The 20231-nt window shown below is 29.7% G+C and overlaps 6 protein-coding genes across 8 annotated transcripts in view; 4 read left to right on the top strand and 2 right to left on the bottom strand.

Annotated features, from left to right (window-relative positions):
* Positions 1–232: 232 nt before the first annotated feature.
* On the top strand, positions 233–1471 carry LOC118066207 (uncharacterized). 2 transcript variants are annotated; one of them, XM_035082071.1, is made up of 6 exons: positions 233–449; positions 520–641; positions 717–844; positions 923–999; positions 1072–1229; positions 1330–1471. In XM_035082071.1, exons 1-5 carry the CDS (start codon positions 317–319, stop codon positions 1227–1229), a joined length of 618 nt encoding a protein of 205 aa, XP_034937962.1. In that variant the 5' UTR covers positions 233–316; the 3' UTR covers positions 1330–1471. The 2 variants fall into 2 exon arrangements, with proteins under 2 accessions (XP_034937962.1, XP_034937961.1); XM_035082070.1 differs by having other exon boundaries at positions 1072–1225; positions 1330–1469.
* On the bottom strand, positions 1289–2344 carry LOC118066209 (uncharacterized). Its single transcript, XM_035082073.1, has 4 exons — positions 2148–2344; positions 1994–2072; positions 1642–1854; positions 1289–1510 (listed from the first exon to the last, which is right to left on the bottom strand). Exons 1-4 carry the CDS (start codon positions 2157–2159, stop codon positions 1338–1340), a joined length of 477 nt encoding a protein of 158 aa, XP_034937964.1. The 5' UTR covers positions 2160–2344; the 3' UTR covers positions 1289–1337.
* A 5-nt stretch (positions 2345–2349) lies between these two features.
* On the top strand, positions 2350–3086 carry NP15.6 (NADH dehydrogenase [ubiquinone] 1 beta subcomplex subunit NP15.6). Its single transcript, XM_035082072.1, has one exon. It carries the CDS (start codon positions 2485–2487, stop codon positions 2965–2967), a length of 483 nt encoding a protein of 160 aa, XP_034937963.1. The 5' UTR covers positions 2350–2484; the 3' UTR covers positions 2968–3086.
* A 344-nt stretch (positions 3087–3430) lies between these two features.
* Grasp65 (Golgi reassembly-stacking protein 2) lies at positions 3431–5200 on the bottom strand. The gene is made up of 3 exons (XM_035082068.1): positions 4387–5200; positions 3947–4259; positions 3431–3884 (listed from the first exon to the last, which is right to left on the bottom strand). The coding sequence occupies exons 1-3, from the start codon at positions 5035–5037 to the stop codon at positions 3553–3555; spliced, it is 1296 nt and encodes a 431-aa protein (XP_034937959.1). The 5' UTR covers positions 5038–5200; the 3' UTR covers positions 3431–3552.
* A 50-nt stretch (positions 5201–5250) lies between these two features.
* On the top strand, positions 5251–6280 carry LOC118066210 (40S ribosomal protein S15Aa). Its single transcript, XM_035082074.1, has 4 exons — positions 5251–5403; positions 5613–5747; positions 5851–6016; positions 6091–6280. Exons 2-4 carry the CDS (start codon positions 5615–5617, stop codon positions 6182–6184), a joined length of 393 nt encoding a protein of 130 aa, XP_034937965.1. The 5' UTR covers positions 5251–5403; positions 5613–5614; the 3' UTR covers positions 6185–6280.
* A 505-nt stretch (positions 6281–6785) lies between these two features.
* The window catches only part of sdk (sidekick cell adhesion molecule), a 20110-nt gene continuing 6664 nt past the window's right edge, over positions 6786–20231 (top strand). The window contains exons 1-9 of one of the 2 annotated variants that reach the window (XM_035082083.1): positions 6786–7955; positions 16795–16890; positions 17186–17365; positions 18025–18238; positions 18319–18492; positions 18571–18930; positions 19187–19314; positions 19459–19566; positions 20050–20169. In XM_035082083.1, coding sequence (XP_034937974.1) covers positions 7868–7955; positions 16795–16890; positions 17186–17365; positions 18025–18238; positions 18319–18492; positions 18571–18930; positions 19187–19314; positions 19459–19566; positions 20050–20169 — 1468 coding nt within the window. In that variant the 5' untranslated portion in view covers positions 6786–7867. The remainder of the gene's footprint in view (positions 7956–16794; positions 16891–17185; positions 17366–18024; positions 18239–18318; positions 18493–18570; positions 18931–19186; positions 19315–19458; positions 19567–20049; positions 20170–20231) is intronic. The other variant, XM_035082084.1, reaches the window with a different exon arrangement.

The raw sequence follows: 20231 nt of genomic DNA, 5'->3' as shown, positions 1-20231 counted from the left end.
GCCTCAAGTTATGAGTCCCTCTTTACTTTCGAGATCAAGAAGGATGTAATATCAGAGAAAACATTTTCCCGCTACATGAATACGCATGTCACTAAATGTCGGTAAATTTTTCATTTTCATTTCGATAAAGAAGTAGTTTTCAAATGATTTTTATTGAATAGAGGGAGCAATTTAAAGTTTCTGGCGCTGCGATACAAGGTTAGGAAAACAACGTTGTCGTATACAACAGAGATTTGTTTATAACCGTTTTTCAGAATTTCAATCAAATCACAAATATTTATTATCAATCAAATTTCTTATTAATTTATTATCAAAAATGGATGACATATTAGAAATAAAAAAGCATTACAGTTCATCAGTGCCTGAAAGTGAAGAAAGGCATCAATTATTCCGTACATTTAAAATACGCTCTGAAAAGTTTTGCTATCAAGAAAATGAGTATTCGGCAGGTAATAATAATAATTCTATTATTTATTTAATTCTTCAAATATATTAAAAGATTAAATCATTTAATTATAGAAGAAGAGAAAAGAATTAAAGAACTCAAAGATCATATTCAAAAACAACAAGAAAAATTGTTTATGGAAGATCAAAAGTTGAAATCGTTGATGAATGATTTAGCTCATCACAATGATATACTAGTAAGTATTATAAATTATATTTGATGTTTATTCCCTATTTTTTAATTTACTACTTAAGTATTTTAATACTTGTAGAAAGAATTAGGAAACCAACATAAAGAATTACTGACAGAAAATTATGCACTTGAAAGATCTAACAGGGAATTACAAAGCAAACTTTCAAAGCCAAGTGTAGCTGACAAGAATATGTTAGACGGAAAAAGGTATTGAGATAAAAAATAATAAATAAAATATATTGTCATTTGTACGGAATTATCCATATTAATCAAACTAATTTTCAGGAGAGTTTTAGATTATTATAAAACTTTAACTGGCGTCAGATGGGATTATCCAAATCTTAAAACTGCTATTAAAGGCTGTATCCTTTTAATAAATATATAAATGCTAATTTTATACAATTATTTATACTTTCCTTTATTAAAGAAAGTAGATGTCACAAACAATGAAAACTACGTTCATCCATTTAAATTCGATTATAATGATAATTTAGTAGAAGTAAATCTTTGGAAAGAAATTGAACGATGTGCAGGAAAACTTGAAAAAGTACATGTATCGGAGCACAAAGAGAATTCTAATCCTAATCAGTAGGTAAAATAATATCAATGTTATTTGATATAATATATTTTCCATATACCATTATACAAAACGTGTTAAATACATTAATCGATTAATAATTAATTAATTTCAGTCTATAAACTACAAACTTTTATTACGAGGAATCGTTTTAGTTGTTATATTTTTGATAAGTGAAAAAATATAACAAGCTATGGTCCAAGCAAATATGCAAAAAATGCCTAAAACTATGATTGTAGAAAGAAGACAAAAAAGTATGGAACAAATAACTGTAGCTCCAACAGAAATTATTGCCACTGAAAAACAAATATTTTTGATATATTTTCATCTAGTTATTATGAATATGAATAATATTTAATCAATTTAAGTTTAAGTCATTTTACAATTAAAAAAATATTTTTCATAAAGAATTCTTTTATTTACTTACCTTCAATAACAATGAAACCAGTAAATGCAAATGCAACGTTAATTACTGCAAAAAGAATGAATAAGAATACCGGTACAATAAATGCAGCAGCAACTGAAAGGCAAACAGCCAATAAAATTGGATGTGACGACAAATATTTGCAGACTTCATTCATGGTTTCATATATTTTAGCTTCAGTGACAAATTTATACATATTTTTTTTTATTCTACTACCTGTAAATTCGAAATAATTTAATTAAAGTTAAGAAAAGATATTCATATAATATCACTTAAAAAAATATAAAACAATAGAGATGCTTTTTTGCAAACACTGATAACGTTCATTCCTTCGGAACCCAATTAATTTACTTACATTTATGAAGTAACAAATTTAACAGTTGATCTTTTCTGTTGTTAAAACTATCTTGTTGAAGTGTTTCAACGGAATTTCGCTGAAGAAAAGATTTTAAACACTTTAATCATGATCGGTTATACATACAAGTAAGAAAATAAATAAAAATACTCACTGTATTTGTCATAGTAAAAAGTGTATTTAAATTTCTAGACTTTAATAAACTATTTGAAAAAATAATTAACAAACTTTTAAGGTTAATGTTGCGTTCATTAAATTAAATACTGATTAATTAATATTCAACTTAGTTTATTCAAATAATATTCGCATAACAATTCATGATTTTTTGCCAAATAATTAGTGTGATAGAGGTCGTAACTGAAGCAATATTGAATGTACACATATTGTATAACCTTACATTCAGCAGCCTCATACAATTTGACTGTGAGTTGTTTCGTAATGCTTGGTGATTATTATTGAAACACCGAAACAATTGTTTAACGACAACAACAATGGCAAATTTTATTCGACTTGGTGTAACTCGAGTGCTAACAAATAAATTAGTACAATCAACATCGAAAAAAACCAAATATTCAATAGCTCCAAGTTTAGTGAGGCAGATTAACACTTCATCCAAACCTACTCAAGCAAGTGCTGATTCTTCCATCACTCCAACAGCCATAGAAGAAAGTACAGATAAAAATGTAGAATACTGGCAATGTTATGGTTTTGATCCATATGATAAATGGATGGATAGATTCCTTTTCCACTCAACTATGTTTTGTGTCGTTTCACTCTGTTTTGTTGGTGGAATATTTGTATTTGCTTACCAACCAGACCACAAATTAATTGATTGGTGTCAACGAGAAGCCTATCTTCAATTACGATACAGAGAAGATCATGGACTTCCTTTGATTGACCCGAACTATATTGATCCATCCAAAGTTAAACTGCCTACAGATGAGGAGCTTGGAGATACTGAAATTATCATTTAATTTAATTATTTAAGAAAAGTACTGTTAATTATTGGTAGTAATTAAATCAATTTATAGGATATATATATGAAAAATTAGTGTAATAATCATGTGAATATTGAATATATGTATTTCCTGTATTCTTTGTAATTTTTCTTTTAATATCTTCATAAAATTTTTCATGTTATGTTTATTACAAACATTAGGACATTTTTTGAGAAATTAATAAAAGTTCTAATTACACTACTTGCTAATATTTTTATACAAAACAAATACCAATCTTTTCTGCAATATATATTTATTGATTATAAATTGGAGAATTTATCAAGACTCACAAAAAGCTAGACTTAAAAATTAATTAAAAATAATTAATCTTCATAATGTAGATATTACTTCATTCAATGACATGAATTAAATTACTTTAATTTTTTATTTACAGCGAGCTTATTACTCATTAATTCTTTTCTTTTTAATCTTGCATTAATTTCGATATAAAATTATTTTATTCGAATTTTATTTTAGTACATTTTTCAATTTCTTTCGATCATTTGCTATACCAGATATCAATGAAAATGCGTTATCCAGTCTCTAAAACAGCTGAAAAAATTATTGTGATGATGTCGAAGTTGGTAAAGTTGAATTACTAGGATTACTCAACGGACTTTGATCTTGTAATGAATAAAAATCTGTAGTTTGGGGTAGGCTAGCACTCACAGTTATTGGTGGCATTCCAGGGAGGTTGATAGGAGTAGTAACCACTTGAGGTTGAGGTGAATCAAATGGAGAATTGGATGAAGGAACATATAATGGAGGGTTAAAACTATTTTGAAGATTTAAAGTGGTAGGAATCGATGTGTCTACTAAGAACGGTTGCATTGGTGGCACTTGTGGCATCCCTGGAATATTTGGAGTTTCTTGATACATCATTTGATTGAAATCTGGAAAAAAAGTTGAAAATTATTCGAATAATTACATATCCTAAAGAACAATGGAAACATACTTTGAGAATAATTGTTAGACGATGGAGTAAAATAGTTAGCCGCAGAACCAATTGTTGTTGGAGCACCAGAAGTAGTCGGATCAGCAGGCAAAGGTGGAACTACTTGAGTAGGCGTAGATGGTATTGTTGTAGGTATTTTAGGAGCAGAGACTGTAGTAACAGTATCTCGAGGTGCAGAAACATCGGCTATGGTTGAAATAAAGTTTGGAGGAATCGTGAATCCTGGTGGAATTGACGTAACCACTGGATTACTTGAAGGATGATAATTCGTTGGTGGTGATTGTGCAGCAATTGGAGTTTTTATGTTGGTAGTCTGTAATTTATATCAATTAGATAATCTATTTAACTGACAATATCCTAGTTGTTATTGTCATAAAACTGTGCTTATAATAAATACAATTGTGAATCTAAAAAAAATAAAAATATTTATTTCATCATACTTGATATGAATGGTGTGATTTAGCCTCAGAAATATTTCGAACAGGTATTCTATGAAGATATCCATAGCCAATACCACATCCGAGACTTCCTTCACCTCCCCAAGTTGAATTTGGAACAATCGTGATTTCTTTACATGCATCGTCAACAGTATTGTAGACATACAGTTTAAGTGGTCTCGATTCATGAGCTTCAATGAGCGTAAATAGGTCTTCACTTTCGTGGAGCGCTGAATCAGCACCAATAATGTAATCAGTAAAAGGTCTAAGACCAGCTAACTCAGCTGGCGATGACGGATGAACTTCTAATACATGCCAAACATTTTCAGTTGCTCCTTCAAACGAACAAAATCGTATGCTTACACCTAAAAGTCCATGACCGCCCCATGTCATACTTGGTACGATAGTTGTTTGTCTGACAGATTGAGTTTTACTGTTGTAAACCGTCATTTGTAATTCTTTTTCAATATTATTTTTTAAAATTTCCTTAAGGGTATCGTTATCTTGATCTAATCTAGTATTTCCAATAGATACAATGAAGTCAAAAAATGCCTCTAGCCCTGCTTTCTGACCTGGTGAGCCATCCTGGACTCTGAGTACATGGTAACCTTCTGTACCACCACCAGGGATCTCAATACTTTGCGATGAGCCCATATTTGATATGGAGAAAAATTAAGGCACTGTAATACAAGTTTGCATCAAGAATAACTTATTATTTTCGCGCCGACTATTATTTATGTTTCTCAAAAATATCAAAATTACGTGGCACTAGTTAAGATACACAGCAAACTTCATGATGACGTTAATGGAAGATAAACACAGGAATAGTCCGTTCCTTCGTTCTGAAAAAATTATTTCTCTCTTGTAGATAAATTAGAATTTATTCAATTTATAGTCGGTAAGATAATTTGCTTCTTTATCGATTTCCACTCGGCCTCTGGTTTTTAACCTCACATCTTTCCTTTGGCTCGCCTGTTTGTGCGTGATCTGTTGATGCGATAAATAAATTTTATATCGCAGGTAATCTGAGTTTTTGTTCATAATTATACGAGTTTTTCTATTATAATTTAAATAATAAATATCAGTGAATATTAAAAAATTTATATTTTTGTTACTAATTAATTTTTTACAATTTATTTTTTGATACAAAGTTTGTATACATTAGTGAGGTTAAGTTTACCTTGATCTGACATTCTATCATACTCAATATTATTTTGTGTGTTTTTCAGCTATGGTGCGAATGAACGTTCTCAGTGATGCTCTTAAAAGCATCAACAATGCTGAAAAACGTGGTAAAAGACAAGTTCTCTTGAGACCTTGCTCTAAAGTTATTGTAAAGTTTCTTACTGTTATGATGAAACATGGTGAGTATTTTTCTGTTTATTATTCCATAAAATTTTCTGTTATATTTATTGTTTAATTTTTCAATTACGATTGCGATATTTATGATTTATAATATTTTTCCAGGTTACATCGGAGAATTTGAAATTGTTGATGATCACCGAAGTGGCAAAATTGTCGTAAACCTTTCCGGAAGGTTAAACAAATGTGGAGTGATCTCTCCAAGGTTCGATGTACCAATTACAGATATTGAAAAATGGACTAACAATCTATTACCTTCTCGACAATTTGGGTAATTATTATTTTATAACAATAATATCTCGTTATATGTCAGTTAGGTTTAAACAATTATTGTTTTGTTTATAGATATGTTGTTCTAACGACCAGTGGTGGTATTATGGATCATGAAGAAGCGAGAAGAAAACATCTAGGAGGAAAAATTCTTGGATTCTTTTTCTAAATTTTAATTTATAAAAATAAATAAAAAATCTTTGCATCAACGCAATGTGGAAATATTTTTGCCAATAAACGTTGATACAAAAACTTTTACCAACTACTTTCATCGTAGCACTTTTACTCGTAGTTTTAAGGTTTGCACTTGATAATTAGGTATTTCTAATATTGAGAAATATTTTCATAAAAAATCACTTGTATCAAAGATTACTGGATGGTTTTGCAAATTGTATTTGCTATTATTAAGTATATAGAAATTTTTGTTTATTCTAATAATTAATCAAGACTCAAAACAATAACGACGTAAATTACATTAGTATATAATAAAATTATTAAAAATATTATTCTCGTTATGCACAAAAATCAGGTAATTATTTTTTAATTACTTAAAATTAACAAAATTCATAATAAACAAAACATTTTCATATTGCCGATAAATTTTGATAGAGAGTTGACTCTCGGAAGAAAGATGGCGACATTAGAGAATTTTAAAACTTGAAACGTCTCCCACTCCTGTTAAAAGCCGCACGTTTTCTGTTTTCTTATTGGTTAATTTTCTACCTATAATCGCTACTTTATTCACCGTTTGTATACGAGTTGCATTCCAACTCTTCGTGAAGTGAGTCTTGAATAGATACTCGGTAAAATTAGCGTTTATGTACGTTTACCCGATGATTAATAATTAATACAAACAAATGATATAAATACAATAAATTTTTTTATCAATATAATTAAAAAAATAACCAAATTGTGTTCATATTTTTAACTTAAACAAAAGTGAAAATAGTGCTAGAGACAATAAGGTAACTACAATGCTACGACCTGATGCCAGGTAACGAGTCCGCAGGGTTGCCAGGTTTGTCTCTCAGGTGAACGTGAGCAAAATTTTAAAGTATAGTGTTTAAATATTTATTTAATTCTGAGTGAGTGCAAAATAAACAATTGTATGGTAATTATTTCAAGAAATCTTAAAATTAAAAACATTTGGTTCTCCAATATTCAATCTAAATAATAATTATTTAGAATTCCAATAAATTTTGATAAACATCATTGGAGCCTTTGTAATTAGTAAAACTAACGGTCACAGCGTGTATCAAATATTCACGATACAATAACACAAAAAAATGTAAAATGTACAGGCATTTTGAATGCAGATTGAAGGTTTTCCGGTCACGAAGAAAAAGCATAATGGATTGGGTGATTTTTGTATGATTAATGTCGTTTATTGTGACTATTGATACTATCACAATGAGGCAACGCAAATACAAACGAGAAAGGTGATTATTCAACGTCAATATTTTTCTCGTAAGAATACTTGATGTTCCTTTTTTCAAAAAAATTACATTTTCCTTCAACTGAAGCTATTGTTTTTTTCTTTGTTTTTAAAATTTTAAAATACAAAAGAAATTTATATGTAAATGTGACAAATAAATTAGACTACTTTTCATCATTCCCACAAAGTCAACTTAGAGATCATAGTGTGATTAGTGGTGTGGAAGTTGTAAACAATAGTGGACAATGAATAGAATATCTCGTGGAACCGTTGTAACGTGTGAAAGTTTGGAAGTGCACATCTAAAACATAGCATTTATTATATGTATTGAACTGATATAATAACTTTATATCAAATCAAAGGTTATTTGATCAGTTAAGAAAGCAAGTGTTGTGAATTATTTAAACACTGACCAGGATGAAATTGTCTCGAGATCGAGCCAGGAGGCTCATGATACTGCTTGTAATTTATTCTTTTTGCAATACAGAAAATGTTAAAGCTACCGGTAAGTAATTATTATTTCATTTTATTTTTTATCATTTTTATTTTATTTATTTAATATCATTTTATTTAATTCTCGACTCACTTACTCTTTCATTTATTATGTTGAAATAAAAAAAAAATTTATTTTCAACATGATAAACATGATTTCTAAATATTTATTTATGATTTTAAAAGTGAAATAATTTTTTCCCATGAATTCTCATAAAAAAGTAGATCAGGTACATAATTAAGTTGTGAAGGTAATAAAGAAAAGAAGTATGGTGGAAAAATATTTATTCGGGCATCGAAATCTCTGGGCTTATGATGATCATAGTCAATAAAAACGTTATCCACGGTTTGGCATAATAGATAAATCCCCTAGCAAAATGTTGATAATCAAATTCAAATAAAATCAGCCCCTAAATCCTTATAAAAAACCACACTCAACATTATTCCTCTTTGACACCTTTTTGGGTTCACAATGGTGCATCTGTTCGATTCAAGAGCTTTGAACCGGTAACTAATGAGGTGTTTCACATCTGTAAACTCAACTTTTTCCCTACTTGTTACATACTAAGGGTATGAACTCAAGTAATGATGAAAGAAAAAGAATAAATGCGGAATGGAGTCAAAGAAATGATGGAATTTATTAGGATTTATTACGATGTTAATCTGTTGGTCAATTAAGTGAATTAAGTTAAGTTGACCTGGTGATCACTCTACTCTACTGTAGGCGTTAGTTTGGACAGTTGAGACGCTAACGTATGCGACGTGTCTACTGTCAAGTGTTTGTCATCTGGATCAGTGACACTTGTGCTCTTTACTTCACAAAAGATCATGATAAGAAGCATACACTACAGGTATGCGGTTTTGCTTATTACCCAAGTACAGATGTTTTTTTTTTATTTTTAAATATAGTTATTATTATCACGTAGTACTCATTTTAATTGATGCCTTTTGTAATAATATATAATTGTGTAATACTATGATGATACCTATTTATACTTTTGATTTTATACTGTTCGTTCTCTTGAGACGAACAAAAGTATTCTTATATTGGAGTTAATATCATTTTTTATCTTTTACATTGAAAGAACTTGAACTAATAGATTTTTTTTGAACTTTCAAAAGAATTCATTTTGTACCGTAATGCTGTAATTAATATTTAATATTTGAAAAAAAAAGGAATCGTGGTAATTTTAATCTCATTTTTGAAATAATGAGCTAAGTTATTTATCATAGATGCTCGTTAAAAATTTACAAAAAAAAATTGAGAGAAAATAAATTGTGTAATTTTTTTTGTATTGATTCCTCCATCAAAATACGTAACAGTTTTTTATGAGTATTTCATCCATACACTACTTGTCAGTCATTTCCTATTATTTTCTTTTGAAGGCCAATGAACTAGTACTTTATTTATGAATGTTTTTCTGATTGCTCAGTAAACTCAATGAAAATAAAATTTGTTACATTCATTGTTGACTATATTTAATCTTTCAACATCATAAAAAGAAGTAATGTTAAATTTATAACGAAATTGATGATACAATAATGATTGTTGATTAATCATTAATAAAGGTTATTTAGAGGATATGATTTGGAAAAATAGTTGAATAAACAATTGAATAAAGTGAAAAATGCAACGATAAAGATTCACTATTATCGTAGATTACATGTATACTCTCGAGGTCGTCTGCTCGATCCTTCTAGCGGGCAATTAATTGACAAGGCAGCAAACCTGTCTATCCACTTCAGTGACTCACACACTAGAGCATCGTAGTCTCGTCTATTATCATCTAGAATCAGAACCTGATCTTTGAGGCATGAAAACGTGTAAAGAAATAGTAGAATGAGAAATACTTGAGAAGGAAATAGTGAACTGGATTTACGAGAAAATAGTTAGCTAAAGAAGAAGAGATTATTTGTATTTTACAAACGATGTGATTTGTTAAATACAAAGAAAAGTATTTCAACCTATTGAAACTTTTGTATTTATATTAGTTTATAAAACACTTAAAATATTTCGTATCACAATTGCATGTATACATGAAGAATTTACGTGATTTTATTTACCCTCTTCCTTTCTATTCCTTCTTTTATAATCATTCGCTTGAAACCTTTATCCTGTCCTTCGTCCTCACAACTCGTCAGGAACGCAGTGGCGTCCGCCGGATGTTACTCTCCACATTTCCCATTCCTCTCAAGCCACGGCCTCGTTTACCATTCACCTGCGGTCTATTCTTCATGTGTATCTGTATATTTCTCACCATTTACTTTATTCTGCTACGTCTTTTAATAACTATACCTACTATATAATATGTAGAAACTTTAAACCTTACTCCAAATTAAAGATCACTTTCTTGTCACAACTGCTCTCTTGTGAACATCTGTCCCGGAAAATGCTGCTTCCGATTTTTTTTTTTCCATGAGAAAAGGAAAACTGATAATATTTATAGATCTTTTAAGGTAATGAAGACGTCAATTTAATCTTTTTTAATGAAACATTTAAAGTATTTATAGAATAGTTTTTCCCTATATTTTAGAAGGTATTTTTGACGTTAAATGATGCAGCTTTTTTTAAGTATTGGAAAATTTCAAGTATTTAAAGCCTATATATTTATAATTTATCCAAATAATTAAATGCAAAATTAACTTGATATGAAAAAAACTAAGTTTCTTCATGTATATTTCTAATTCTTTTTTGCTTTTATTATAGAGGTTGGAATGTTATAATTACACTGGGTATTTGATTAGCATAAAATGTTCATTAAAATGCGGTTATCGTTTAGAAATAATTAAGTTGAAACAATGTCATTAGGTTAGGGTAATTTTCTTCATTTTATAAACAATAAATTTACTTGAAATATGAGCAAGTGAATAATTTCATTCTATTAATAATGATATTCACAACTCCATTATGCATCAGTGTTATCTTCAAGTATTGTTCATTGATGGAAAAAGGTTGTATGATGTAAGCTCTTTAAAAAGATGCTAAATTATGGGTTAATTTTCTAGATAAAAATTCTATTACAATCGAACTTTTTATTGATTATAAAGTATCAAGTTTTCAGTGAAATAAATAAATTGAAAAATGTTGTAAATTCAAGAAACTACTTAAAAAATAAAAGAATATCAACTCTTTGAATTGTACAAAATTTTAATCTAACTAATAAAATTTTATCTCTAATGATTGCCACTGTTCACTAACATGAGTTTACCTCAAGTTTTCTTGGAACATCAAAGTGTATTGGAAATATGTAATTGAAGATTCACAAAAGGGTTAAAGATCTCAATAAGGCAAAGCAAGATGATTTTAATGTGATGGTGGAAAGAAATAGTTAGAGATGGTCTTGGATGAGAAATCATGAGGTGATAAAAAGTGAATGGAAACTGGATATGAGTATAGAAGATATGTACCTATAGCTACTAGTCGTCAATGATGTTCATCGCAAGTCACTTGATCATCAAGCGTAAAATGATTCATAGTATAGATGATTACAGGAAGATATGTATATTTCATAGTTTGCTGAAGAAGCATTTTAAAAATAAATTTAAGTAATACTTATCCTTAAAACATTGTATATATTCATCTGATTGATAATTTATTGAACATGGTTATAATGATTCAGCATATAATGTACGAATGAGAAATGTCGAAAGAAATGTTTGGAAAGTATTGGAGTAAACTATAAGAGTGTGGGAGAAAGCAATAAGTTTAAAAGGTGGAATGCAATAGTAGACATACAGCAGCACACGTGTTCGCCATCTTCGATATTTTCCGAGTACTGAATCTTGTGGAATATACCATGTTCAGCTTACGTGCGTGCCAAGCTGCGTAAGCTTTGTATTAAGAATACTTGAGAGACTATAAGAGAGACATTTGGTTAAGAGAGAAAGAAATAAACGAAAGAGCGACACAAAAAGAGTAAGAAATAGTCAAAGAGAAAGAAAGAAAAAACGAATGAGGGAGCAAAGGGACTTGAAGAAAAAAGAAGAAGAAGAACTAAGGAGCCTTGCCGGGGGCGGTCAGTGGCCCCAAGACCACGAGACATTCTACTCTACTCTCTTCTTCTTACTTGTTACTCAAGTCTTCAATTTTTTTCTTCCTACGTCTTCGTGGTCACAAAGTCACCACACGTTTCTCTCTTCACTATGGAATAGACAGGTGAACCAACTGACGCTTATTTTTGCAGCTAAACTTGAAGAAAAAACTATTCAAGTCAGTGAGAAAATTCATTCTCTCTAGGGATTCTCAGCACTGTAAATGAACATTAAATCACTTATAATTTTCATGCTGCGTTTGGATACAAGCCACTTTCATTTGTCTAGACTTTAGATTCTGAATTGCTCCTTTATTTTATTACTTGGCTGTTCAAGAATATCGACGGAGAAATTTGTTTCAAAGTTTATGCTATATATTGTGGGGTAAAGGGAATCTAAAAACAGATTATACAGAGAAAAGTGGCGGAAATTACTTATTATACTCTTCTATATAGTTTACTGTTGATGGCACGTTCCGTATGCACTTTGTCTTGTTCCCTCGACACTTGGACTAACAGTTGGGTAATGATAAAAAAAGAAAACCCAAACATCCCATTATTATTATTTCTCTAGTATGGCTCGTGAAACCGACACACATATGTCCTTTTCTTTTTTCTCTCTAGGTTCATTCTCAATATGCATACTACAATCTGGAAAAAAAAATTGTAACGAAATGAGATTATTGGAGGGAGAATGTAAAAAACAGGTTGAATGTTGGAATTTTAATCTAAGTTGGTAAATAACAGGGAGATTACATATTTCTGTTAAGTTAATACGAGTTTTTTTTTTATTGTTGTGTTAAAAAGGGCATGAATTTATTATCTTTGAAAAAAGTTTAAGTTGTTTTTTGGAGTTAAGTTTAAGTTAAGATCAACTATTTAATATTCAAAAGCAAAAGATGTATCAATATTTTATCACCAACTAAAAAATATTTTTCATTAAAAGAAGATTACTTTATTTATTAATTTATGAAAAAACTATATAAATTTGAAAGTAAGTCGGTATTTAATTATTTGTGTTAATTAAAAATATATATATATGTTTGGATAATAAAAGTAATTGATATCGATAATTAAATAACGTTTGTTAAATAATTGTATTCACAGAACATTAGAGAGGTTGATCACCTTTAGAATGCAGAAAATTCACAAGTTAACACATAGCTGTAAATTCCAGTTCTGCACACAATCCTCGAGTTTTCGGTAGTAGAAGACGCAATGCGCAACGCTTTGCAGAGGTTTTCTCCCTCTCTTCTTTTCATTTCATATAACTATATAGCCTATTTTCTATCACTATCTTACTTCAATTGCCTCACTTTTATTTCTTTTATTCTCGTATTTTGGCAAGGTTAAAATACCCCCGAGCATTATATCTTTGTTGAAACATCCCTCACGTTGCTTTTTATGCATTTCTCCTGCCAACTTGTTTGCTTAATCGAATTCAACGTAAGTTGAATGAACTTCCTAGACTTCTACGATTAAATGTTCCATAATTGTGCTTCTATTCATTCATTTTTTTTTTACTTATATAAAAAAAATAATAATAATCAATTTATATTATGAATGTTAGTTAATTGATTGATATCCATTTATTCTGCTGGCAAAAAACATTCAATTGATCAACGTTTTTTCGTCTAGGAAGTGAAATCACTTACAAAAATGAATCTTTGAAATATGTTAAGTGTTCTCGGTCGATGATTGAATTTATTAGCTGATTTAAATCACAAGAAAGTGAAAAAACAACAAGAGAACTTTCTGTGCTATATGCTTAGGTTGGACGAAGCGCAATTCCGGTACGAATATAGCGACAACATATACTTGATATAAAAACGGAAATTAGCTCATCAGTTTAATTACCTAATTGTGCAAGATTGGAATCAATCTTGAAAATAAGATTACTCTTTTTGCTATCACTGAACATTAGTTACTTCATTAAATTATGCCAATTAACGTTTATCAACAAATTTATTTAAATCTAATATAATACAACTTCCTAATAAAAAATTTAAAATGTTTGGATTTATTTATTTGAAACAAAATCTATCAGGAAGAATCACTTTTGTAATGGTTTAAAATGGAAAGTTAAATGTTAAGTAACATCCTAGCTTTCATTAGACTTAAATTGATAATTTATTGACCACGAAACAAACTATTACATGAAGTAAGTTCTCATGATCTCAACAAATGTAAAATCGATTTGAAACCAAGTTAAATCGAAATGTTTCTAGGAAGTTTACCAGCCCTGTATCATGATTCCTAACTGACAAACGTCCCCTGTAGTTTAAACGGAATTCAAGTTTGCAGCTGTTCTGACTCGTGGGGTGGCAAATAGAAATTACAATAAGGGCTCTTGAGTACCCCAACGCTAAAAAAGGGTAGGCCAGGTGTTGAGAGTGATAGAAGAATCCACTTGATATCAAAAAAGCACGTATAGTGTGCTAATATAAAAAATATCAACCGTAAAATAGACACGTGAGAGCTGCACTGGCTGACAAGATTTTAATTTTTTGTCCAGTGATGACTAATATTTGATCAAAGTGATAGATCCCTTTGCTGTTATTCAACCTACTTTTGAAAAAATTGGTAATAATTTATCATTTATTCACAAAGGTATTCAAAAACAAATATTCATCAATGATTATTTGGATTATATTTACTTCATTTAATTAATCTACTCCAATTATTGATCAAAATCAAATGTTTCTGTATCATATGTTCAGTGATTGTGCTCCAAAAAATGTAGTTTTTATCATGATGAAGAAATATTTCAACCAGTGAGTATTATATCAGTGCTTACCACTGATGATAGCCTATCCTAGATAGAATCAGAATAGATCGATTAAAATGACGAGGAAGAAATAGAATAACCACAAGGAAAAAATATAGTAACAGACTGCTGTCTGTTGGTCTGCATTGGAGGGTGTAATGCTGATATTGGCTGGTAGTATAACATTACAGCCGACGATATGCCTTGGCAAACGTGATAAAAAGGCAGAAGGAATAGAACACTCAAGTTGTTTTCAAGAGCACTCTCTTGAATTTCATCTTTCTTGGCGCCGTTCTTGTTATATATTATATTTTCATTCTAATTCTCTTCTCTTTCCTTCCACCACTTTGCGCCAATATTTTAACTGCTGGCTGTGCAGTTAGTACGTGACTTTGATTGGGCACGATTAAAGCTCAATTGTTTCTCTTCATTGGAAATTTATTTCAAACGCTTGAGCAAACTCCACATCAACTGGCAGCAGTTATAAAGAGCAATGAATCGTTTGGCTAAACAGAAATATTTTTAAGACATCAATTTGCCTTTACAAACAGTCTAATATAACCATATAAATTGGAGATTATTATAACGGACAGCTTGTGGTATAAAATCGTTTTTTATTTCACAGTATGAAATTGTAAAATTGTTGAAAGTTATTCCAAGAAAACCAATTACATTGAAATACCTTAATTCTCTTGTTTAACAATAAAATGTTTCAAGTTGTTTGTTTGAATGGTTTATGAACAAAAAATTGATCAAAGTTTATGTTCACAAGCATACATTTGGAGTTTTATAGCTGCTCATTTTATATTTTATTGAAGTCATTCAGGGAGTTTGGGTTTAAAATCAATACATATCGAATTTTTTCAATATTCTTTCTACCTTTACTCATTTTAAACTCTCATTTGATGATATATACTTGAAATGTCTACAAATGTTCGATGATAATTATTATTTCATCATTACATTCACATGGATGTAATATTGAAAGTACTAACAGAGTCTCTGATCCAAGATATGATTTGAAGAAATAATTCCAACAACAATTTTATCAGAAAATAATTTTAGTGATTAAATTAAGATTACCATATATGTATTGTTTTTACTAAAATCATCAGGAAAGTTATTTCATCATAAAACAAATTTGGAGAACAGTATTCTTCAGTTTCTTTCATTACTTATCATTATCAAATATTTTATTTCTCAATTTTAATAGATGTAAGTTTTCAAGTATTAAATCATTAAAGCTAATATGAAGTAAATAATATTTTCTTTCGAATCATGGGTATTATTATCATGCCTAAAAAGAAATATGAAACTATCTAAAAAGTTAAATGAAAGAGAAATACTACAGAACTGTCATTTAAATTCTTTGATCTCCCATTCTTCATGAATATGCCCTGACTCACGACGATGCCTATATGTTGAGTAAGAGTAAAAGGACACATTGGGAAGGTTACACTATACGAGAATATACCTACATATATATATAAAGAGGAGAAAAGAATTTGTGGCTCTCACTGTAACAAGTATTCCATCAAAAAAGAATAATCGGTCAAGATCCGTTATTGAAAATGAGTCATTTTAACTATCACTAGATCAGTCATCATGCATGAATGCTTTTTTTTAAATTTGCAATTAATAAAATAAATGTACAATAATAACAGGATAAAATTATATCGTTTTAATTTAATATACTTGATGGACAAAGTATTATTCAAATAATCTATTTTATTGTATCAACCTTGAATACTTCTTATTATATAGGACTGTCAAGTAAAAGCCACGTTCTCATCAACTCTTTTAGTATTGATAGCCTCTTTGTCCGGCTTCTTACTGAGTCTTTCCCCACTTCCTCAGCTTATCTGACTACTCTCCATTAAGTACTTCTTTTAGATCATCATTTAGACCTCTTTCACTGCTTCATACTGCGAAAATTCATCAAAGTCTCTTTTATGTAGTATATCCGTTGAAAAAAAGAATTAATTTTTTTTTAAGATAGTGAATGACTTTTTTTATATTACTCTGAAATTTAAATGTTTATTTCAATATTGCAGAATCTCTTCAAGAGCCAAGATTTATCATTCAACCATCTGTAATAAGTAAAATTCTGATAGAGACCAGGCCAAAGATTCTCCAATGTCAAGCTCGAGGTAAGTGTCAAAATCAATAATAAAAAATAATTTTCTATGATTATGCTAAATATCTAGAGATAGATTTTCTTTTTTCCCTTTGAAAATGTTTATAGACGATATTTTTGTTATTATTTGTATATTAAGGAACGAAAATACGTAAAAAGCGACCTACGATCGAATGACGTAGGGTAAATGAAGCCATAAAACTTGAAAGTTAGAGAGACAAGAGAAAAAAAGAAGGGTGATGGAGGAAAGAATTGTAATTTGATAAATGAATAAAGTCTAAACTAACAGAGTTTTTTTTTCCTTTTAGGATATCCTCAACCAAAGTACAGGTGGTTTAAGGATGGCGTTGCTCTTAGCAATGAGTTGACATCAGAATTGGTTTGGCGAATTTATAATTCTAGCAAGAACGATGCTGGAGTTTATTATTGTGTTGCTACCAATGATGTTGGATCTGTCTTCAGTGAACGTGTTCCATTTTTTGTTGCCTGTAGGTTTTTCAATTTTAAATTTTAAATTAAAAAAATTTTTTTTTGAATTAAATAAAATTGAATAGAGAATAATTAATTATCGATTTTTACAAAATAAAAGTTAAAAGAATATTTATTAGTAGATAATTATAGACCATAATATTATAACTTTATTACAATTGACTGATTATACATATGTAGCTGGTAAATGTCTATTATCTATTTAACCTCATTCAATGGTGGTCATCTTGGATAGATTAGTTTAATCTAAATGAATTTAAAAATAATTTTAAAGATCGATTTACTATCGCATACAAATTTTTGTAAATTTATTATGACAGTGTATTTATTGAAACATACATCAAACGAATGAGATAGATTTTGTATACAATATAAGTATGCCAAAAATAAGTCTGAAGAAAAAATGAGGATAAAAAACATGATTTATCTATGTTTAATTTGTAGAGTAATTTTTATTTATTTTCTTCTGAAATAATTTATAGAGGGTTCTTATTTGAAGTAAGGGAAAAAATAATCTTGTTGATTCGTTTGTAATGATTAACACATATTATAGAATGAAATTGCTATTAATTTTTTAATCCAATTACAATTATATTATTAATCAACAAACCCGCATTTTAAAACATGATTTATTAAAAATAAATTTAATTATAATTAGATATGGGAGTCTTCAAGAATCAAACGGAAAAAGAAGTTACTGTAAATTATGGGGAAGCAGCAATTCTAGAATTACCACCCATAGAGAGTCATCCAGCACCAGACGTCACCTGGTCAACGCCAGAAGGTCCTCTCCCCTATGACATTAAATACGTAACGAATCAAGGCAACTTGATTATTTTAAGTGCTGATGATAAAGATGAACGTTCATACAGGTAGAACTTGAAGATTTTTGTTGCTCTTTTATGATTACTTATTGTTAAGAATTACTACAATATCATATTTTATTGCTCAGAGCTCGTGCTATGAATACACAAGTTGGCAAGGAAGAATACAGTCCATGGTTTAAACTAAAAGTTGTTGGAGATCCAAATGTTGAAATAGCTCCGACTATTGTTGTTCCACCGAACGATACGCAAATTATCAAACATCAACCTGTTACTTATCTTGACTGTATAGCAAATTCCAGGTAATATTTTATTTTATCTCGCACTGAAGAAATATCGTTTTTTTTAATACTAATTAAGTGATTGTTATTTAATAACAGATCTCTTCACGAGTTACAAGTTTTATGGAGTAAAGATGGGATCCCGATAGAAGACGCAAGAATTTCATATAGTCTTAACGACCTATGGAACAGGACTCTAGAGCTTATTTCTGCTAATTTGACTTACACAGGAATCTACACATGTCATGTTTATCTTCGTAGTGGAGATTATCCAATGATTAATGCCAGCGCCAAGGTTGATGTTTTTGAAAAGCCTACATTCGTTAATGATCTGAAACGAGAAACACATGGGGATTACGGATCAACGGTAGTGATACCGTGCGATGTTGTTGGCGTACCTACTCCAAAAATTAGCTGGTATCACAATGCAGAGTCAATTGATCCATTTATTGGCTCTAGGTAAATTAAAAAACTCTTGTATGAAAATTATTATTAATTTTCCATTAGGACATTATTGTAATGAAGTCAATTGTTGAAATTTGTCATTTCTTTACGTTCTGAGAAAGCATATGTAGTCCAGTGAAGTCCATTATGTGCGCCAAGACTCATTTTTATATTTTTTATTCATCTTAGTGATTTGTAAATTATCTTGCATTAAAATATTTGTTCCGTAAAATGATACAGTATGAATATTTTTACTATTTATTTATTACAGATATAAAGTTGGAGATGATGGCTCTCTGATAATCGACAGATTGACGATGGATTATGCGGGAATATTCCAATGTTTAGCATCTAATGATGCGGGCGAATCATCAAGTTATACATGGTTGAAAGTAAAAAGTAAGTACAAAGTATATAAATACTGTTTATAGTCTAGACATCAATATTCATCTGAAATAAGATATCTGTTGATATGATTACTTGTCACCTGCGTTTTTAAAGCATCAACGATGCAATTGACATATGTTTTTATTGAAAAAACAGTGAACAAAAGTCCTGAGGTGAAGAGGGTAGCCCGATGGGTTTCCGGCTACAGAATAGTGAGAGTTCGTCAATCCGACCGCCACTTTGAGTTCACTCACTATCCAGAGAGTAAGGCTTATGAGGAGATAACATGCTATTGAAAGAGAGATAAAGCTTTTGTTTTGACCTAGTTTGAACACGATTTGTAGACTCTACGTTCGAAGAAAAATGTTTTATCACTTATAGGCACAGCTTGACATCGTGCGAAAACACTTTAATCATTTGCTTGTTTATTTTTTTATCAAATGCATTTTCACATTTTTTTGTCTGCATTATTTTTTAATTTTTTTCTCATTTTTGATGTTCATCAAAATCCCTTAGATAATTTATCTGTCCTTTTAATCCAATTTAGAGTAGTTTTAAATCCAGGAATGCTGACAAATGAATTTAGATATCATTTTTCAATTCATGACAAGGAAGTCATTGGGATACGCATCTGTTTTATTTTATGTTTTTTTTTAGCTACTTAAGTTCACTTTTTATATCACGCATGGCATTTACTCGACTATTTTAGCACTCAGTTATTTAAAAATCACTTTTTTTCCTTTACAGCATCTATTCCGATAATGGAAACCAGTCCTCGTAATTTGACTGTTCTGGATGGCAAAGACGCAACAATTGTGTGTCGAGCTGTTGGTGCACCAATTCCTAATACAACCTGGATATTTAATGGTATTTAATATTATTAAAATTATTCTAAAGAATTTATTGATCATTTGTTTTAGAACATGTTT

The sequence above is a fragment of the Chelonus insularis genome, unplaced genomic scaffold (genome assembly GCF_013357705.1).
Source record: "Chelonus insularis isolate UGA/USDA-ARS -01 unplaced genomic scaffold, ASM1335770v1 contig_338_pilon, whole genome shotgun sequence".
Taxonomy (NCBI): domain Eukaryota; kingdom Metazoa; phylum Arthropoda; class Insecta; order Hymenoptera; family Braconidae; genus Chelonus; species Chelonus insularis.
This window is presented reverse-complemented; position numbering and strand designations above follow the sequence as displayed.